The 16,691-nt window shown below is 38.0% G+C and overlaps 1 protein-coding gene across 1 annotated transcript; it reads left to right on the forward strand.

The window, feature by feature from the left end:
- The first annotated feature begins 1,983 nt into the window (after positions 1 to 1,983).
- On the forward strand, positions 1,984 to 16,336 carry LOC140233658 (eukaryotic translation initiation factor 2 subunit 1-like). The gene is made up of 8 exons (XM_072313759.1): positions 1,984 to 2,095; positions 3,334 to 3,697; positions 4,631 to 4,710; positions 7,104 to 7,255; positions 8,516 to 8,622; positions 9,448 to 9,545; positions 10,757 to 10,900; positions 13,222 to 16,336. Exons 2-8 carry the CDS (start codon positions 3,460 to 3,462, stop codon positions 13,342 to 13,344), a joined length of 942 nt encoding a protein of 313 aa, XP_072169860.1. The 5' UTR covers positions 1,984 to 2,095; positions 3,334 to 3,459; the 3' UTR covers positions 13,345 to 16,336.
- The last annotated feature ends 355 nt before the right edge of the window (positions 16,337 to 16,691 follow it).

The following is a 16,691-nucleotide window of genomic DNA, read 5'->3' on the forward strand; positions in this document are numbered from 1 at the left end:
AGTGCTATCTCTGTACTACGGTCAAAAGAGTGCTGTACTGAGTCAAAAGAGTGCTATCTCTGTACTACGGTCAAAAGAGTGCTGTACTGAGTCAAAAGAGTGCTATCTCTGTACGGTGAAAAAGAAACACAAATTTTTGTGCCTCTATAAATTTCGTATTTTACCAGCAAAAGGCTTACAGGTACTTTTATAATATGCATATTTAAATGTTTCTAACCTTATTAATACAATATGTTCACTTGTTAATTTCCACACTGATCCCATGTGGTCTTGAAAAGACTTTTTTCTACGGGTTCATCTCTATACCTCCCGTTCATTCTTTGGCTTTCAATGCAACCTTTGCGTCACACTTTGCGCATTGGCGATATGCCAGTCTCGGCGATTTTAGCCTTTGAACAAGGCCCTTTTGCTGCGCGCTGACTAGGTCAAGAGGAACCTGGGAGAGCTACACTGAATTGACGGCCAGCGCTAACTATACACAGCCCTGTCGCTGTACACAAGTGTAAGTCGCGACAGGGCTGCACGGTGTGGACGCTATGTACAACGTAATCTCAGCATTCCGGGTCAAGACTGGACTTTTTGCTCAGTGTATATTGCGTGAGGGCTCACTATGGACTGAAATACCATGCTCATAGTTCAAGCATCTCAATTCACGTGAGTGATTCGTAAAATTTGTGATAACAATGTAGAAATTTTCAACAGTTTTGTTGTTGTGTGGCCGTGTTCGAGGGGTTTAGTAGATATGTGTATGGGGTTTCGTAGATATGTGTATCACACACCGTCAGACGCTGTGCTAGCGCTAGCGCACGGCGTCTGGTCGGGCTAGGCCAGCGCATGCGCACACATCACATGCGCACAAACTTCAAATCCATTGACCGGATAAGAATCGCTGGGCGCATGCGCTGGCCGTCAATTCAGTGTAGCTCTCCCAGGTTCCTCTCGACCGAGTCACATTATATTCATCAATTCGAACAGAAAGGGACTATTTGGCTGCAACCAAACGTTGCACATTACCTGTTGTCAACACTTCAACTTTACCTGTAAGTCTTCAAACTGAAAAAAAAATTTTTATTTTTAGTTGATATTTATCCGCGATACTTTACTACCCATGTTAGTATGATCCTGGCTGAATGCTACAGTCTGCAGCCCCATACATTACGCGTTTGGGGCTGCTGGTCGCAGTTAGTCCGTGTGTAGATACCACCTTTCTTAAAGTTAAACTAATCCTGCCTAAACTACTAAACCCAACTAATCCTGCCCATAAGGGCCATTGGACATAGACCCTGCAAACATTTTAACATTGTCCCTTTGTCATAGCCGACAAGTACCAGGCAGTAGGAGACAACATACACGACGTCATTGTACGTAGTAATGCGAACGAGCCTTGTTTTGGTCAGGACGCACTGGCACGCCACCGCCGGTATGCTCTTGTTAGTATATGTAACGTTACAGTAACCAGTTACCATGCATGGTTAAGTGACGTGAGTTAACACTCTACAGGTTATAGTGTGACTATGCAGTATGAGCCTATCGGCTATTCACAAATTAATTTATTACGGTAGGTACAGAGGCCCTACCGGCGACCGGTAGTATAATGTCTTTCTCAGAGTCAGATTATGACCCCATGCGGCCATGGCCATGCGATATGCGCCAAATGACCATGGGGGCTCTTTTGGAAACTTACATATCTACGTACAGGAGAATACACTAGTGACGATGAATTAGTTAATACGGGCATGCATCTACATTTTACATGATTAGTAATTCCATCTTACCACGTTTCGCATGGGTTCTTGGCCTGGCGAAAATGTATGAGGAAGGTCTCACGTACAAAGGTACTGTACGTAGACTCTACGTACAATTATGTACGGGATGTGTAAAAAAAGCGATGCTTCTTGCAACACAGTAATTTATCCGGCGCGCTACTCAACAGAGGGCGCTATGACACTCTATTTCGCTCTACTTAACTTTGATATTGCGTCAGGACTCAGCACAGGTGAGGTGTGAGCAGTAGACACACACGTGTCTCTGATAATGTACTGATAATTCCTCGTGTTTTCGTCGAATTTCACTGAACAATACACCCTTGGAAAATGTAAGTTCGAACATCTGATACGAATGTTAGAAATGCGTAGTTTCTGAGTGGGTAATATCCGAGTGATACTGAAGTAGTATAAGGCGTATGGCAGAACGCCGCTGCACTGCGTCTCAGTCCCACCCGTTAAAGGTTGTGTGGGAAATCAATAATTACTTGAATCAGTTCAATTCAATTCAAGTCAATTCGTTTTTTCATCTCATTTTCTGATAAAACGATGCAACAGTATTGAATTTTACAATACGGTAAAAAAAAAAAGTGAATCAATCATTTACATATATCTTTGAAAATGAAAAATGAGAACTTGAATATAGCCAGAATTACAGAAAAAAAAAAAAAAAAACCTGGACCAGGATATTGTCCTGGAAACTCGCTGCACGTTGTCGTTGCAACGTTTTGTGACTTTCGTCAATTTAAATTAGACGTCTAATCAATATCAATATTTTATTGGCTTCTTCGGGCAAATGGCGCTTCCGTTGATGGAATGGCCCTTATATTGTGCGAGATTGTGCAGAGCGCACGCGCACTGGACCTCGTCCAGCGCACAAGCAAAGACGGCTTGGAATCTTGCGAACAGCACAGTCCCACGCGTGTGGTAAATTGAATATTGAAGCGGAGACCTCCGCATAGCCCCTCCTCTCTTGTTGAGTGTGGGTCTCTCCACTTGCATTCCTTAACGCCCCTGTCAAACCATTTGGATTCTCTTTCCAGGATGATCACCTCCTTGGTGTAATAAAAGAGTGTTTTTCTTGAGATGATATGTGGCCCGCCACAATAAGAGGATCCGCAAGTCGCAGAAGTTTCAAGTCAGATCATCAAAATTGGTCAAAACCATCAAATTTCTGTTTCAGACATAATTTTGTAGTCTGATGTTTTGTCTATCATCTGCTGAAATTTTGAAGCTAAAACAGAAATCCGATCGTTTTGACCGATTTTGATGATCTGACTTCAAACTCAATTTTCTCGGCCTCGGCTCAGCCATCGGCAACTTTAGGATCCTTTTCTTGTGGCGGGTCACAATTGTATTTATGTTGGTTGCCGAGGGATAGTGATGTTGCATGGACCACACGTGGCTATGGAACATGTGCAATGTTGTCACCTACGATACGTGTTAAGGGATATATCTGAGATGTAAAATGTAAAGAGAGGAATCCAATTACTGCACTGAATTGACACTGACTCTATCAGAATCTACAATGTACGGTACTCTTTTTCAATGATATCTTTCCCGTGCCCAGATCTGCTGCTCCAAATCCCCATTTGTTGAGGCTCTGTGCGCACAGTACTTAAACGAAGAAACATCATCAAAGGATCATTGCAACCACAGAACTCATCACAGCTGCAATAGAGTCCACCAAGCGAAGATGCCACTTTCGTGTCGTTTCTACGAGCAGCACTTCCCCGAGGTGGAGGATGTGGTCATGGTGAAGGTGCGCTCCATTGCAGAGATGGGTGCATACGTACACCTCTTGGAGTACAACAACATCGAAGGCATGATTCTGCTCAGCGAACTGTCCAGGAGGCGAATCCGATCCATCAATAAGCTCATCAGGGTGGGGCGTGATGAATGCGTGGTCGTTATCAGAGTAGATAAAGATAAAGGTAAGTGGAACACTACCTTTTCTGTCCAGCATGCGTTTACTATACATCCTATTGAGTTCCCATGTATTTTATCGTTACCAATGTCCATTTCATACTATTTAGTTGGGACCAAATGAAAAAGTGTCTCTTAAAAACAATACAGGCATTGGGAATGACGAAACCACGCAATCTCTCACTTTTCAGCTCAAAAGAGAAGCACTCTTATTAAATCCGTTAAAACTGAAGGAAAAACAAAGACATGAGTAAATAAGAATTGTATCATCAAGAGCAATAATGACGTAGATAAGTTTTGTCCATGTTTGTTATAGAGAAAGTGCTATATGCCAAGTCTTTTGGTGAGATAAGGCATCAAACCAACTCTTTCCCTAATTTGTTACCATATGGAATACGTATTTTGAATATAGTATTTCTGACAAAGAGTCTTTGCATGATAAGGGTACTATTCAATATGATTCTGGCTTTCAGTGTATTTTAGTTTCAGTTTTCAGTTCTTCCTGAAAGGGAATTCTTTTCTTTTCCTATATAACATTAATACAGGGTGAGAGATAACAATGCAGTAATGTTAGATGAGTATTTAATTTCATCTTCTTCTCTCTTTGAAACTTTTTTTTTCTCTCTTTGAAAAAAATTTAAGTTTATGATTTGTGGTAGCCATTCATAAATCAGTGTATCCAATGACCTGTAGGTTAAGTTGTTGTGTATACTGTTATCCCATCGTGATTGTTAAAGCTCCCACCTACTAAAACCTGTCTTCTAGTATGAAACAAAAATATAATTCAATTGCCACTAAGAATCAAAAGTGATTGTGTTTCATTTTTTTCTGGTCATTCATATGGGAATCTTACTCTTACTGAAAAGCACTTGTTTTTTTGTTTGTTTTTTTTTTCATTGTTCATTGATCACATTGTTTCCTTTTCCATTTCCTTTGGACAGGCTACATCGATTTGTCCAAGAGGAGAGTTTCAGCAGAAGAAATCAAGAAGTGTGAGGAAAAGTTTGCAAAGGCAAAAGCTGTAAGTACAAAATTGAATCTATGTTGAATGAATTTGATAGACACCTGCCTTGAAATGAGGCTATATATTGATATGTTGTCGAATGCAGAACAAAGAAAATAAATATTCAGCTGATTATTGCACATAATTTTGAATAAGAAAGAGATGTCATACATGTAATCACATACGTAGTGAAGACAAAATTTTAGCTTACGTTAGGTTGTCTTCATACATCGTACGTGATTATCAAAGTTGAAGTGGTTAGCCTGTAGACCTGTATTTTGCTTGTCAATGCACAAAGAACTTTGATTGCCATTATTATAGTGCATGTACTAGGTGTTACTAAAAACATTTCCCACTTTTGATTTTTAATTCTTTATGTGCCATGATGGAAATCCTCTGTGTGCCACATTATTTTGAGACACCAAGGTTGTCATGCTTTGGGAAAAAAATTCTGTTTTTCAAATCCATACATGTAACTTTTATAGATTTCTGTATAGCTGGACACGTAGTGAGCAAAGTTGTAGAGAAAATGTCAAGTTTTTTTTAATGTAAATTGTATTATCTGTTATTGCTTTTCTTTGAAATGACCAGGAACTACATTATTGTAACAAGCCGTGACTTTTGCACACAAAATAGTGACAGAAATTTAGAATTTATGCACTATTAATCAGTATGGAACACCACTTGCTTGTCAATCACCACATGAAATGTAAGCTATAATGTGAGAGGAACGAAACAGCGAGAAAAATTTTCATTATACTGCGATGGCATTTGGCGATTTATCGATCGGCTTGGGAGGGTTCATGCATTTGAGCAGAATATGCTAAGTTGGCATGCCGTCGAGTGAGTCGGGTGTGCGAACGTGGCACATAAAGAGTTAATATTTCAAAGACTATATATCAGATAACACTGACATTGATATGAACAATAGCTGAATAGTGTAAAATTTTGTTTGAGGTAATTTGAAAATAATAGCATAAACCAGATTCATTAAATTCAAGATTTATTTTCAACTTGGGTTTCAGATTTGCTCTGTTTTCAACCCTCTATCCAAATTTTAGTTATGCACAGGGGTCAACTGGAGTGTATGGTTAACACCCTGATAATGGTCCTGAATGATGGCCAGGATTGGAATGCTCTATTACATATTCATGAGAAATTCCACTATCACAGCTAGTCTTTATTCATCCTAAAATATAGTGTATGCAAGCACATGAAAACATGTGCTTATTCATTTTCATGTGCATGCATTTTTACCCTTTACCATGAATTCAGACTAGCAGTGCCCAGGGCGCTAAATTATCTTTCCCACATAAGTTCCGGACTTCGTGAGAGAATGTATGAATATTCATTAGACCGTATGACGTAATCATTAACAAGACGCTCTAAGAATGGGAAAAGAACGCCTGCTTGCAGCGATATCTCGTGTGGCAAATGGTGTACGTTCAGACTCATACACTCGAGTTCCCAGGTTCGAGTCCCACTTTTTGCTTCAAATCCCACTTTTTGCTCTTTTTTTTTTTGGGGGGGGGGGTACTACATTTCGTAATTAAATTATTGAACTTTTAAAATTTTCAACACACCGAAAGTATTGCATGTAATACAAAATAGTATCTCACATTATATTGCCGTTTATTCCGTCAATAAATTGAAGTTTTGAGACTTGGGGTCCGGAACTTATGCGGGAAAAATAATTTCGCACCCAGGGCAATTCATCATGAATTATTAGTAAAGCATCCATGTGCCGTGGAGCAAAAGTCCAGAAGCCTAGTCAGCAGAGCTCTGAAAAGATGGTCCTCGTGATATCCATGTCTATTGTTCAGGGTCATTGTAAGCACCCACACATACACATCATTGGTTCTTGTGTAAAGTTCAATTTTGTTCAGAGAGTTCAAATTTGACCAAAATCTGGAACTTAACTTCAAAATAAATCATGGATTTAACGAAATTGATTCATGCTCTCATATTCAAATCACCTCCAACAAAATTGTACATTATTCAGCTATTGTTCATATCAATGTCAGTGTTATCTGATATATAGTTTTCAAACTATGTTTTTTGGTAACACCTAGTACATCTCTGTTCCTGTGTCAGTTGATTATGTAGCAGTATGGTTACATTAGAACTTTTTTCCTTCTTTAGGTACAATGTATTTACATCTTGACGCCTAGATGGCTTACAATCTAGTAAGAAGATCATTTAATTCACATCTGAATTTTTATGACACTAGCATGCTACACTTTACTTATATACTACATAGTTTCCAAAAATCACAAAATGAATTTCACTTTGCCACTTTATTTCTTATTAAGGTCAATGTGTTTATATTCTCTGTTTTCACTGTTTTGTTTTGTTTTGACTTATTTTGTTTTGTTTTCACTTTAACAACTCCTTCTTCCGAACTCTCGTAGGTCAACAGCATTTTAAGGCATGTCGGGGAGATCCTGGGTTACACCACCAACACACAGCTCGAGGAGCTCTATGCAAAGACTGCTTGGCACTTCGACAAGAAGTACAATGCTGTTGGCTATGGGGCATATGATGCATTCAAGACATGTGTGAAGTAAGTGATGGAACCAGAGTCTTTTGAAAAAGATATAGTGAGACTCATTTCTAAGAGCTTTGAATAAAATAGAGAAGTGTTTTAGATATCAGTCCTATTTGTTTGCTTGTTTTTTTATGTGTACAAAAGATAAAGGACATGATTATCTTTCTGGGAATAAGTGAGCAACAAATCTCTCCATTATAGATTTGATATTGCTCAAGCATTACAAGTGTTTTTTTCATGCCAGGATGTAATACATTTTTTTTTTTTTTTTTTTTTGGGGGGGGGGGATGAAAATGAAACATAAGAGTTAAGGTTTGTGTATCGTGTATAAGGAAAACTTATAATGGTATCATTTTGTAAATCTAATCTGCAGTTATATGTGATTGCACTCAATGATATATCAATATCAACACATGTGAAATCTAATATTTTTGCAAACTTCGTCTTTTTTGCCTAGTTTCGATCACACTTTCAAATTTTTTTATGTGTTTGTGAGTTTCCCTTCTGAATTAACAGCAATGTGAACATTGAATGGCATTTTGCTTCCTATTTCTTTCCTGACGATCAAATGCAATATCGGCCCCTTTGTCTCCCTTTGTGCTCACCAAAGACTGAAGGCTATTCACAGACTTAAAGGCATCATTTACCATTTGCAGATGAAACAAAAACTCAGCATTAGTGCTTTAAAATAGTTCTCAAATGCGAGTTAGGGATAGAAAAAAAAAACACTGTAATAATTCTAAAAGGTAAAAACGATCTTGTTGTTAAATAAACAAAATGTGAACAATAGTTATAGTAAAAATGGTTCCAGACTAAAATGTCTACAGTTATGGTTTATTGAGAAAAATACAGATATCTCCTTTTATATTTTAGGCTTTATCACGTAAAAATGGTTCCAGACTAAACTGTCTACAGTTATGGTTTATTGAGAAAAATACAGATATCTCCTTTTATATTTTAGGCTTTATCACGAAACTTTTATATGATAGGATGTTTTGTGGTACAACAGACCTACACATATGCATTAAATGTCATATCTTGTAAAATTTGTTTTTTAATTACTGTTCTCAAAGGCAAACAGGACCTTGAAGTATTAGTATTCTTGATTCATCAGTACTTCATAATTTTGAACAAAGTGAATTTATAGAAAATAATTTTATTTCAATGTTTAACCAACTACCTCAATATCCTGTTATCTTACAATATGTTTTCTGAATCCTCATGGACTACTTTTCACATTCAGCTTAACCTAAATCTGCATTTACTTTCTTCCAGTGAGCCAGAACTATTAAATGAGTGTAATCTGGATGAGCAGACGCACAAGGTCCTTCTAGAAAACATCGAGAGGAAGCTCACACCACAAGCTGTCAAGATCAGATCAGGTAGGCACAGGCCTCTCAGCCCAGAATTAGTATCCAACAATGCTGTATGTTCCCATCACTAATACAGTGCACTCCCGTTAAAAGAAATACAATTATAACAAATTTCCGGTTAAAACAAAGTAGAGATTCAGGCCCCAACATTATCTGCTCTATGTATTTTGATTTTTGATTTGTTTAAGTTAAAACAAAGTTTCAATATAACGAAAGAAAACAGCCAGTCCCAAGGACTTTATGGTAAGAGGAGTCACCTGTTACCATTTACCAAATGTTTTCATATGAAAGTAGCATTGCAGAACTTTGAACATTAAAATAGTAAGATATTATATATCATGCTTCTGTTTATAGTAGCCTAGGCTTTTTTACCTGATCTTCACTGCTGCATTATTAAATGTAACTGCCAACATATTTTGCACTATATTTTAGTCTGTTGTTGTCAATGTTGAAAGCAATTTCAGACATCGTCATTTATGTAACCCCTTAGCCTCATATATTGTCACAAGGTCTTTTTAAAGGTTGCAGTTTTAGCTCGTAGATCAGACCAAGAAGGAATCATGAAGAATGACGTCCATGGTTTGAGTCAAACTTAGCAGTGATGCTGTGCCCCAAGGCAAGACAATTTTTCCTCATTTCCTCGTCATTTGGAGGGGACTTAAAAACATAATGCTTACAAGCATCTGTTACTTCCTTGCGGGCCATGGTAACTAATTCATATGTCAGCCAGGATCTCACAGGGTCACTCATACACGAGGGAATAAATTAATTTTTATCTGTGGCAACATTCATGCTGTCATTCCTTATGTTTATTCTGAACAAAAATCTCAACAGACATCGAGGTGGCATGCTACGGCTACGACGGCATCGACGCAGTCAAGGACGCACTCACAAAGGGCCTGGATATGTCAACGGCTGAAATGCAGATCAAGGTAAAATGAAGCACAGTGGTCTGGTAAAAGGAACTGCCTGTTCTATGTGTTTTAAATGAAGTGATATTAATGGTTACGGTGATGCTGTTAATAATTATCCGTACAAGTAATTGTAACGCAAGAGGTAGTAGCATTATTTAATTTTAATCAATAGCGTGAGCATTGTTACTGGCAAGCCTGTGATAATGAGATGCTTGGGACTGTGGAAATTTTCTTGCCAAAATGAGATCTTGTTCAAACAAATGACCATAGTTTGGTACATAGTTATACAAATGCACAACACATTGAGTCACACTTTGCAGGAGAAAGGTTACATTGTTAGCATAATTATATTTGCATCAAAATCTTAGTATTTTTAGAATAAAAATTGTAGAAAATTTTTGTTTTGTAAACTCACAGCAAAATCTCCTGATTACTTTGAATACAATGGGGGATCAAGAGGAGGGCACTCTTGGCACATGCCCCCTCTTATTGTTGGTAAAACAAAAGAAATAAAAAGAAAAAATGAAATAAAACCCGAAAGTAGAACCAGGGGGGTGTTTCATCAATTTAGTCAGCGCTGACAAGTTGTCAGTCTATGACAATTTCAGCAAAATCCTTGGTTTTGATTGGCCGAGATGCTCTGGTCACTGACTGTTACTATGGTTATTGTCAGAGACTGACAACTTGTCAGCAATGAATAACTTGATGAAACTCCCCCCATAAATATTGTTTGCACCCCCCCCCCCCCCCCCGATACGGAATTTCCTGGATCTGCCCTTGTAATATGAATATTCAGTTGTAGGTTGTGAGAGTAAACGTCATGTCGAGAGAGAGATAGAGATGGATTGGGGGAGGGGGAGGGGAGGTCGTTGGGGAGGGGAGCTGGGGGGGGGGGGGGGTTGGAAGGGGAGAGAAAGTGTTCTCATTTCCAGTGAGAAGCTTTCTCTGGATACCTTCTGATATTGTTTGAATTTGCTGCACAGTGCACTCCCGTTATAATGGACAAGGTTATAACAAAATTCCGCTTACAACCACTGTCTGCACAGTGAAAATTCAGGGCCCTACATTATCCGCTCCTGTTTTTGTCTTTTTTTGTTGTTTTTTGTTTATCATAAAAAAATTTCGACATAAAAAACAAAGAAAACTGCTGGTCCTGAGGACTTTGATATAATGGGAGTTGACTGTATCTGAAATGAGTTACAAGTTTTGTTATTTTTCCTTCACGGCAGATTAACCTCATTGCGCCACCCCAGTACGTCATCACAACGCAAACGCTAGAGAGGGCGGAGGGCGTTGAGAAGCTGAAAGAGGCGGTGGAGGCCATCAGGACCAGCATCATCGCCAGCGGAGGCGTCTTCAAAGTTATCATGGCTGTGAGTCTCATATGTCGAGCCTGGATGTGCCCATGCATGTCGGATCAGATTTAGTCAGAATTACTGTAAAGCCAGAAGTTTTCATGTGCTTGAAACTTTTTCAAATTTCACAGGAAACTAATATGAAAGGGTTTGTACAGTTCTGGTTGGGGTGAGGATTTAGCTTTTAACGTTTTGCGAGATATTCAGAAACCACTCTATGAGATGTCAAAGAGCATACAATTCTAAGGGGTATCAAAAATTTATTTGATGAAAATTGGTTTTGAATTGGCTGAGATATCCAAAAACAAGGTGAAACAAAGAGATCCTAATAAAAGACGTGGCCTGTCGCCTTTTATTATTATCACTTTTTTTGGATATCTCAACCATTTGAAAACCAATTTTCATCAAATAAATGTTGAATCCTTCTTAACCCTAACTAGGCCGGGGGGGGGCCTCCGAGGCCCCCCCCTCAACGTTTCGCGCGATGTATCGCTATCGCGAGAAGCTATCGCCGCGACGTTTCATGACTTTTTTCTTTCGAGTCTCCCGCATCTTTTGACACCAAATTTGCGATGCCCGGGTGCGCGGTTCCGAAGTTGCGCATAAATATGCACGTGCATGTCAGACCAAAAATTGCTCAAAAACGTGAATTTGTGTACAATTTCAATGCAAACTGTGTTTACAGGCAAACTTCATAAAAGCATGATTATTTTGGGGTTTTATTGATTAAAATCAATTAAAAATGCATTTTCTTGTTCGGAACAATGTCATGGACAAATTTCATCGAAAAAACAATGGAAAACATAAAGTCGAAAAAACAAAGAAATACATAAGAAATTCAAAAAACAATAAAATACTTAGGAAATTGTTTCTGATTGCGCAATTTTTTTCTCTTACATTTGCTAAGGACACTAAAAAGAATATTTACACAAAAAATGTGCCTGTTTTGAACTTTATTTAGTGATTTATACCAAATTGTCTGATTTCATGCATCATTATGCATAAATTAGCATAATTTAGTGTAAATGATAATTTTTGAAAAAATTAACTTCATGGTACTTTAGATTACATCATAGGCAATGCGTGTGCCAATTTTCGTCGCGATCACGCGGTCGACGGCCGAGATCCGGAGGGGGGGCCTGGGAGGCCCCCCCCCCGGCTCTATCATCTACCTGAATAGCCCGGCCTAGTTAGGGTTAAAGTTACATGCTCTTTCATATTTCGTAAGAGGTTTCTCATTATCTCACTTAGGAATGTTTAAAACATGAACCCCCACCTCATCCAGTACTTTACAGTCCCTTTAATGAAAATAGAATGCACACAAAAGTTTTGTCTATACATTGTATTGAAGGCCAGACGCAAATCTGCAAAAATTTCATGCCATGAAAAAGGCAGTTGCTTCCATTTTGTGAAAGTTTCATGCCGCGAATGTTTCTGATTTTACAGTAGTTTGATTTTTGTTCAAGATTAATGAGTGTGCCATACTGCAAAAGTCCTGTGCATCACATTATTCTTAGACTACAACGCATGAACACTTTTGGAAAACAATCTGTTTTTCATAGTGATAACTTTCCATAAAAGCTTTTGTGTGAATAATACATTACAACAAAGTTGTAAAGAAAATTGCAGGCTTTGCTGTGATTAAGTTTATGACAAAGCTGTGGCTATGATGCTTTCAGTGTACCGTTGCATATTGCAATTTATCACTCAGTTTGTGCATGGTTGTATGCGTGAGCAAAAATAAGAGCATGCAAACATGGTGCACAAAAATTTGATGAACAGTAAAAATATAAGTATGACATCGCACTTCGATGAGACGATTTATCACCCCCTTGGGATAGCACTGAATACAACTTCTTGGAGTGATAGTCGTACAATTGGTGTACTTGAACCAGTTTCCTCAACAGTTAAGGCAAAGCTCAGTACATCCATTCTAATTTGTGAAGAAAGACTTCGAGAAATGTGTGATGTACCAATCCACAAACAAAGTACAGAAACGGCAATATAGAGGGAAAGGAAGAGGAAGAAATGGTATCAAAAAACTTTGTTCCAACATCTTTCTCCTTATTTTCTTCATTGCCCTCTTTTTATCCATCTCTTCTTCTTCTTTGTCTGCCTTATCTCGTACTTCATCTTCTTCTCCTTTTCATCTTCTCTTGCCCTCCCATCTCTACTCTTAATTTTCTTGCTTTCTTTGTCTTTCATTCTTTCCTATCTGATTTTTTTGCTCTTTTTCTTTTCTTTTCTACCTCTTCACTTCATTGTGTTTGCAGTCATAGCATTATAATCTTGGAAATGCTAAATATATTTGTTCTTTGTTTCCGTCATGTGAATTTCAGCCCAAGGTCGTCACGGATACGGAAGAACAAGAGCTTGCCCGACACCTCGAAAACCTGGAGAAGGCCAACGCAGAGGTCGATGGCGACGACGACAATGAAGAGATCGGGAATGATGACGACTAGCGCAAGATGTCTACTGTGTATTTGTCTTTGTTTAGTAGAGATGTGTAGTGAAGATAACCACCATGTCATCGTATTGTTGACGCTATTTTCCTTTATTTATCGTGAAGTTTATTTTATACCCCACACATTTCACTCAAACTTCAGGAGAGAGAAGCCATTTCTCATGTCGGCCATGGATGGGAGGGTTTCTGAAGCATGTACTTTCACTAAATTCCTTTGGAAAACATGTTTAAATTTGATTATTGTATGATAATATTACAGCATGCTATCTTGTAAAGCTCCATAAGAATTATGGTGCCATTCATAAAGATATGCAACACATTGTAGGAGCTATCTTACCAGCATCTCTGTGGATCTTGTTATTCCATGACTTGAAAATGTGAATGCAAGATCCTAATCTTTGTGCCAAGGTGGAACTGTCATGTTTGCAACTACTGCTGTATCCCATTTCAACTTGCTGGCAGAAGAATGCTATTTTTTCAGGTGCCTGTTTAATGTCCTGTTTTTAACCCTAAAAGGGCCGGGGGGGGGCGGAATCCGCCCCCCCCTCGACGTTTCGCGCTATAATTCTGTTACGCGAGAAGGCCTCGTCGCGAGGCTTCTTGACTTTGTTTGTTCAAGTCTCGCGCAACTTTTGAGACCAAATTTGCGACGTCCGCGCGTACTTTTGCGAAGCCACGCCCGTTTTTGTAACGGAATGTCGCCCCAAAACGGGCACAATTTTGTGATTTTGTGTACATTTCCTATGGAAAACAGTGCTCTGTCGTGAAAGTCATAAAAACCTGATTATTTTTACAATTAATCACTTTCATTGATTAGTTTTGTGCTAATTATGGTAGAAAAGTGGTCAGTGACAATTTCCAATGAAAAAACAAAGAAAAAACAAAAGTTGAAAAACAAAGAAATACATAAGAAATTCTGAAAACAATAAAATACATAAGAATTGAAATGAATTTTGGAAGTTTTTGTGATGTACAATCGTTGAATATGCTGCAACAGATTTACAGACCAAAAATTAGACTCTCAATGCTTTTAATTAGGCTAAAATATGATCTTGAGCTTAATTTGCATAATTAATTAATTAAAATTAGAAATTGATTGTTTCAAAAAATCTTATGACACAATCTTGTAGATTATGACGCAGGTCTCACGCATGCAAAATTTCATCGCGATCGCGCCACCGATGGCCGAGATCTCAAGGGGGGGCGGAATCCATCCCCCCCCGGCCTGAGCATAGCCAAAAAAGCCCGGCCCCTTTAGGGTTAATGTTGTAAGTTTATGTTGTGTACCAACTTGCATGTTTTTGAATGTCTGACAAATCACAAAAATCCTGGAGAAATTTCTGTTTGTGATGTTTGAAGTTAAGCATCATCGGCTTTGGTCATCCAATGTGAAGGTTTGATTCTGATTTATCTGATTTAATCACTGCTTGCATAAAACAGACATGTCACATGGTAATGTATAAAATGAAATGCCTATATCTCACCAAACAAAAGGTTTATTCACTGAAGGAAGAAAATGAAAGTACTTTGAATTACCTTGTGTACAAGATTACGACCACAAAAAGTTGTAACAACAACTGATATAACATTGAAAATTTGTTTGTAGACATGAGAAGAAAATGTATATACATGTATGTGTATATGTATACTTTAATGTTGTGTATGTATATACACACACACACACACACACACACAAATACAGTATACATATGTACACATATCACACATATTTGTACCTACATGCATACATACGTCATTACACACACATATACATTTTTTCGAGGCATGTAAAACTTGATGATGATGATGATCCAGAGCCTTTGTATAGTGCCATATAATTATTCTGTTAATGAGTATGAGACACTTATCACAATGGATTTCCATCATCTTGTGAATCTTCCCTCCTCCATTATAAGATATGTATCAATGTTAGTTTCTGTCTACAATGCTAAAAGTTTGACCGTACTTGTTTTAGATAAGTACATGCTGTATACACACATTGGGGTGACAAGAGGGAGAATTTCTTTCATTTTGCCAAAAATGATTATTATGAATTGCAAGGCCTGCCCCCTGAAAGGTCTGTCCTTTTGGTGTATACAAACATTTTATAGATGATATTGAATGTTGGTCATTAAAGATGCAGAAAATCTTTGTTGGCATGGTAACTATTCCATTCTAGTACGGACACTGTCTGCAAAATAGGAGTGCACAGATGGTGAGAATTCTGAAGGATAAGTAGAGGAAATATGGTTAGGACATTATCATGAAATTGTAAAATACTGGAAATGGAGAATAAAAAAAATGTGATTTGCTCTTGTACAGAGACCATAAAATCTGCACAGCTCTTCTGCGTTTTCTTCTGCCAAGTGACATGCATAATTTTTGATAGCGGCTGCAGTCATATCTACAAAGTATCAATTTTGCCCCGATGAAGTTGGATTGTTGATGTATAAAAGAGCTTGCCGTTTCAGTTGATGTTGCTGGTGTTGATGACGTATGAACTTTACATACATGTAGAAACCAGAACAAAGTATACCGGTAGTTGAAACTCGGTACAAGGATATACAGTTTATACAGGTATTAGGAAGTACATTGTACATGTATCTCACACGTAATTCACAGAACAACGAACTCTTCTTTTGGTCCTGTGTCATAAATTCTTTTTTCTGTCTTAAACATTTATTTTCTGTCCATTGTGTGTACATATACAACTGTTCTTGACAATATTTGTCCTAATCCTGGTTTCTAATACTGTGTACAATGGTAAAATTTTCAGGTCCCAAAGACCTCTTCATACCAAATACCCTTTGTACAAAAGATCCCAAGTTTTTGAACAGCTTTGGAGAAAAAGATATGATAAAAAGGTAATAATGATAAAGTTGTTACTTGTGGTGAAAGTAATGTTCTTGCATGTATTGAAACGATGTAATCCCATTATAACAGACACAGTTATAACATTATTCTCATTCCAACGAAGTAAAAATTCAGGTCCTAAAATTATCATGTATACATGTATTCTTACTTACACTGTACTTTGCAATTCGGCTGTGACGAAATTTTGATGTAAAAAAAGAAAACCACCAGTCCCGAGGGCTTCATTTTAACACGAGTGCAGTGTATGATGATGATGATGATGACTTTTTACAGAATTCCTGGATCCACCCCCCCCCCCTCCTGAGTATCTCCTGTACTCCTGCTGAAACAAATGACTACATTGTATGTACCAAGAAAAATTCTGGTTGCCCCCTTTAAAGGGATCGTGCAGTTTTGGTCGAGACCTAATGTCAGGTTTATAACATTTTTCGGTGCGATAATGAGAAATCTCTTATGAAATATGAAAGAGCA

The sequence above is a fragment of the Diadema setosum genome, chromosome 10 (assembly GCF_964275005.1).
Source record: "Diadema setosum chromosome 10, eeDiaSeto1, whole genome shotgun sequence".
NCBI classification, from domain to species: Eukaryota; Metazoa; Echinodermata; class Echinoidea; order Diadematoida; family Diadematidae; genus Diadema; species Diadema setosum.

Excerpts from the sequence above, each read along its gene's own strand:
- LOC140233658 (XM_072313759.1), top strand. The coding sequence starts at position 3,460 with ATGCCACTTTCGTGTCGTTTCTACGAGCAGCACTTCCCCGAGGTGGAG. Across the intron at positions 3,698-4,630 it reads CAGAGTAGATAAAGATAAAG|GCTACATCGATTTGTCCAAG; the intron begins GTAAGTGGAACA and ends TCCTTTGGACAG. Across the intron at positions 4,711-7,103 it reads AGTTTGCAAAGGCAAAAGCT|GTCAACAGCATTTTAAGGCA; the intron begins GTAAGTACAAAA and ends GAACTCTCGTAG.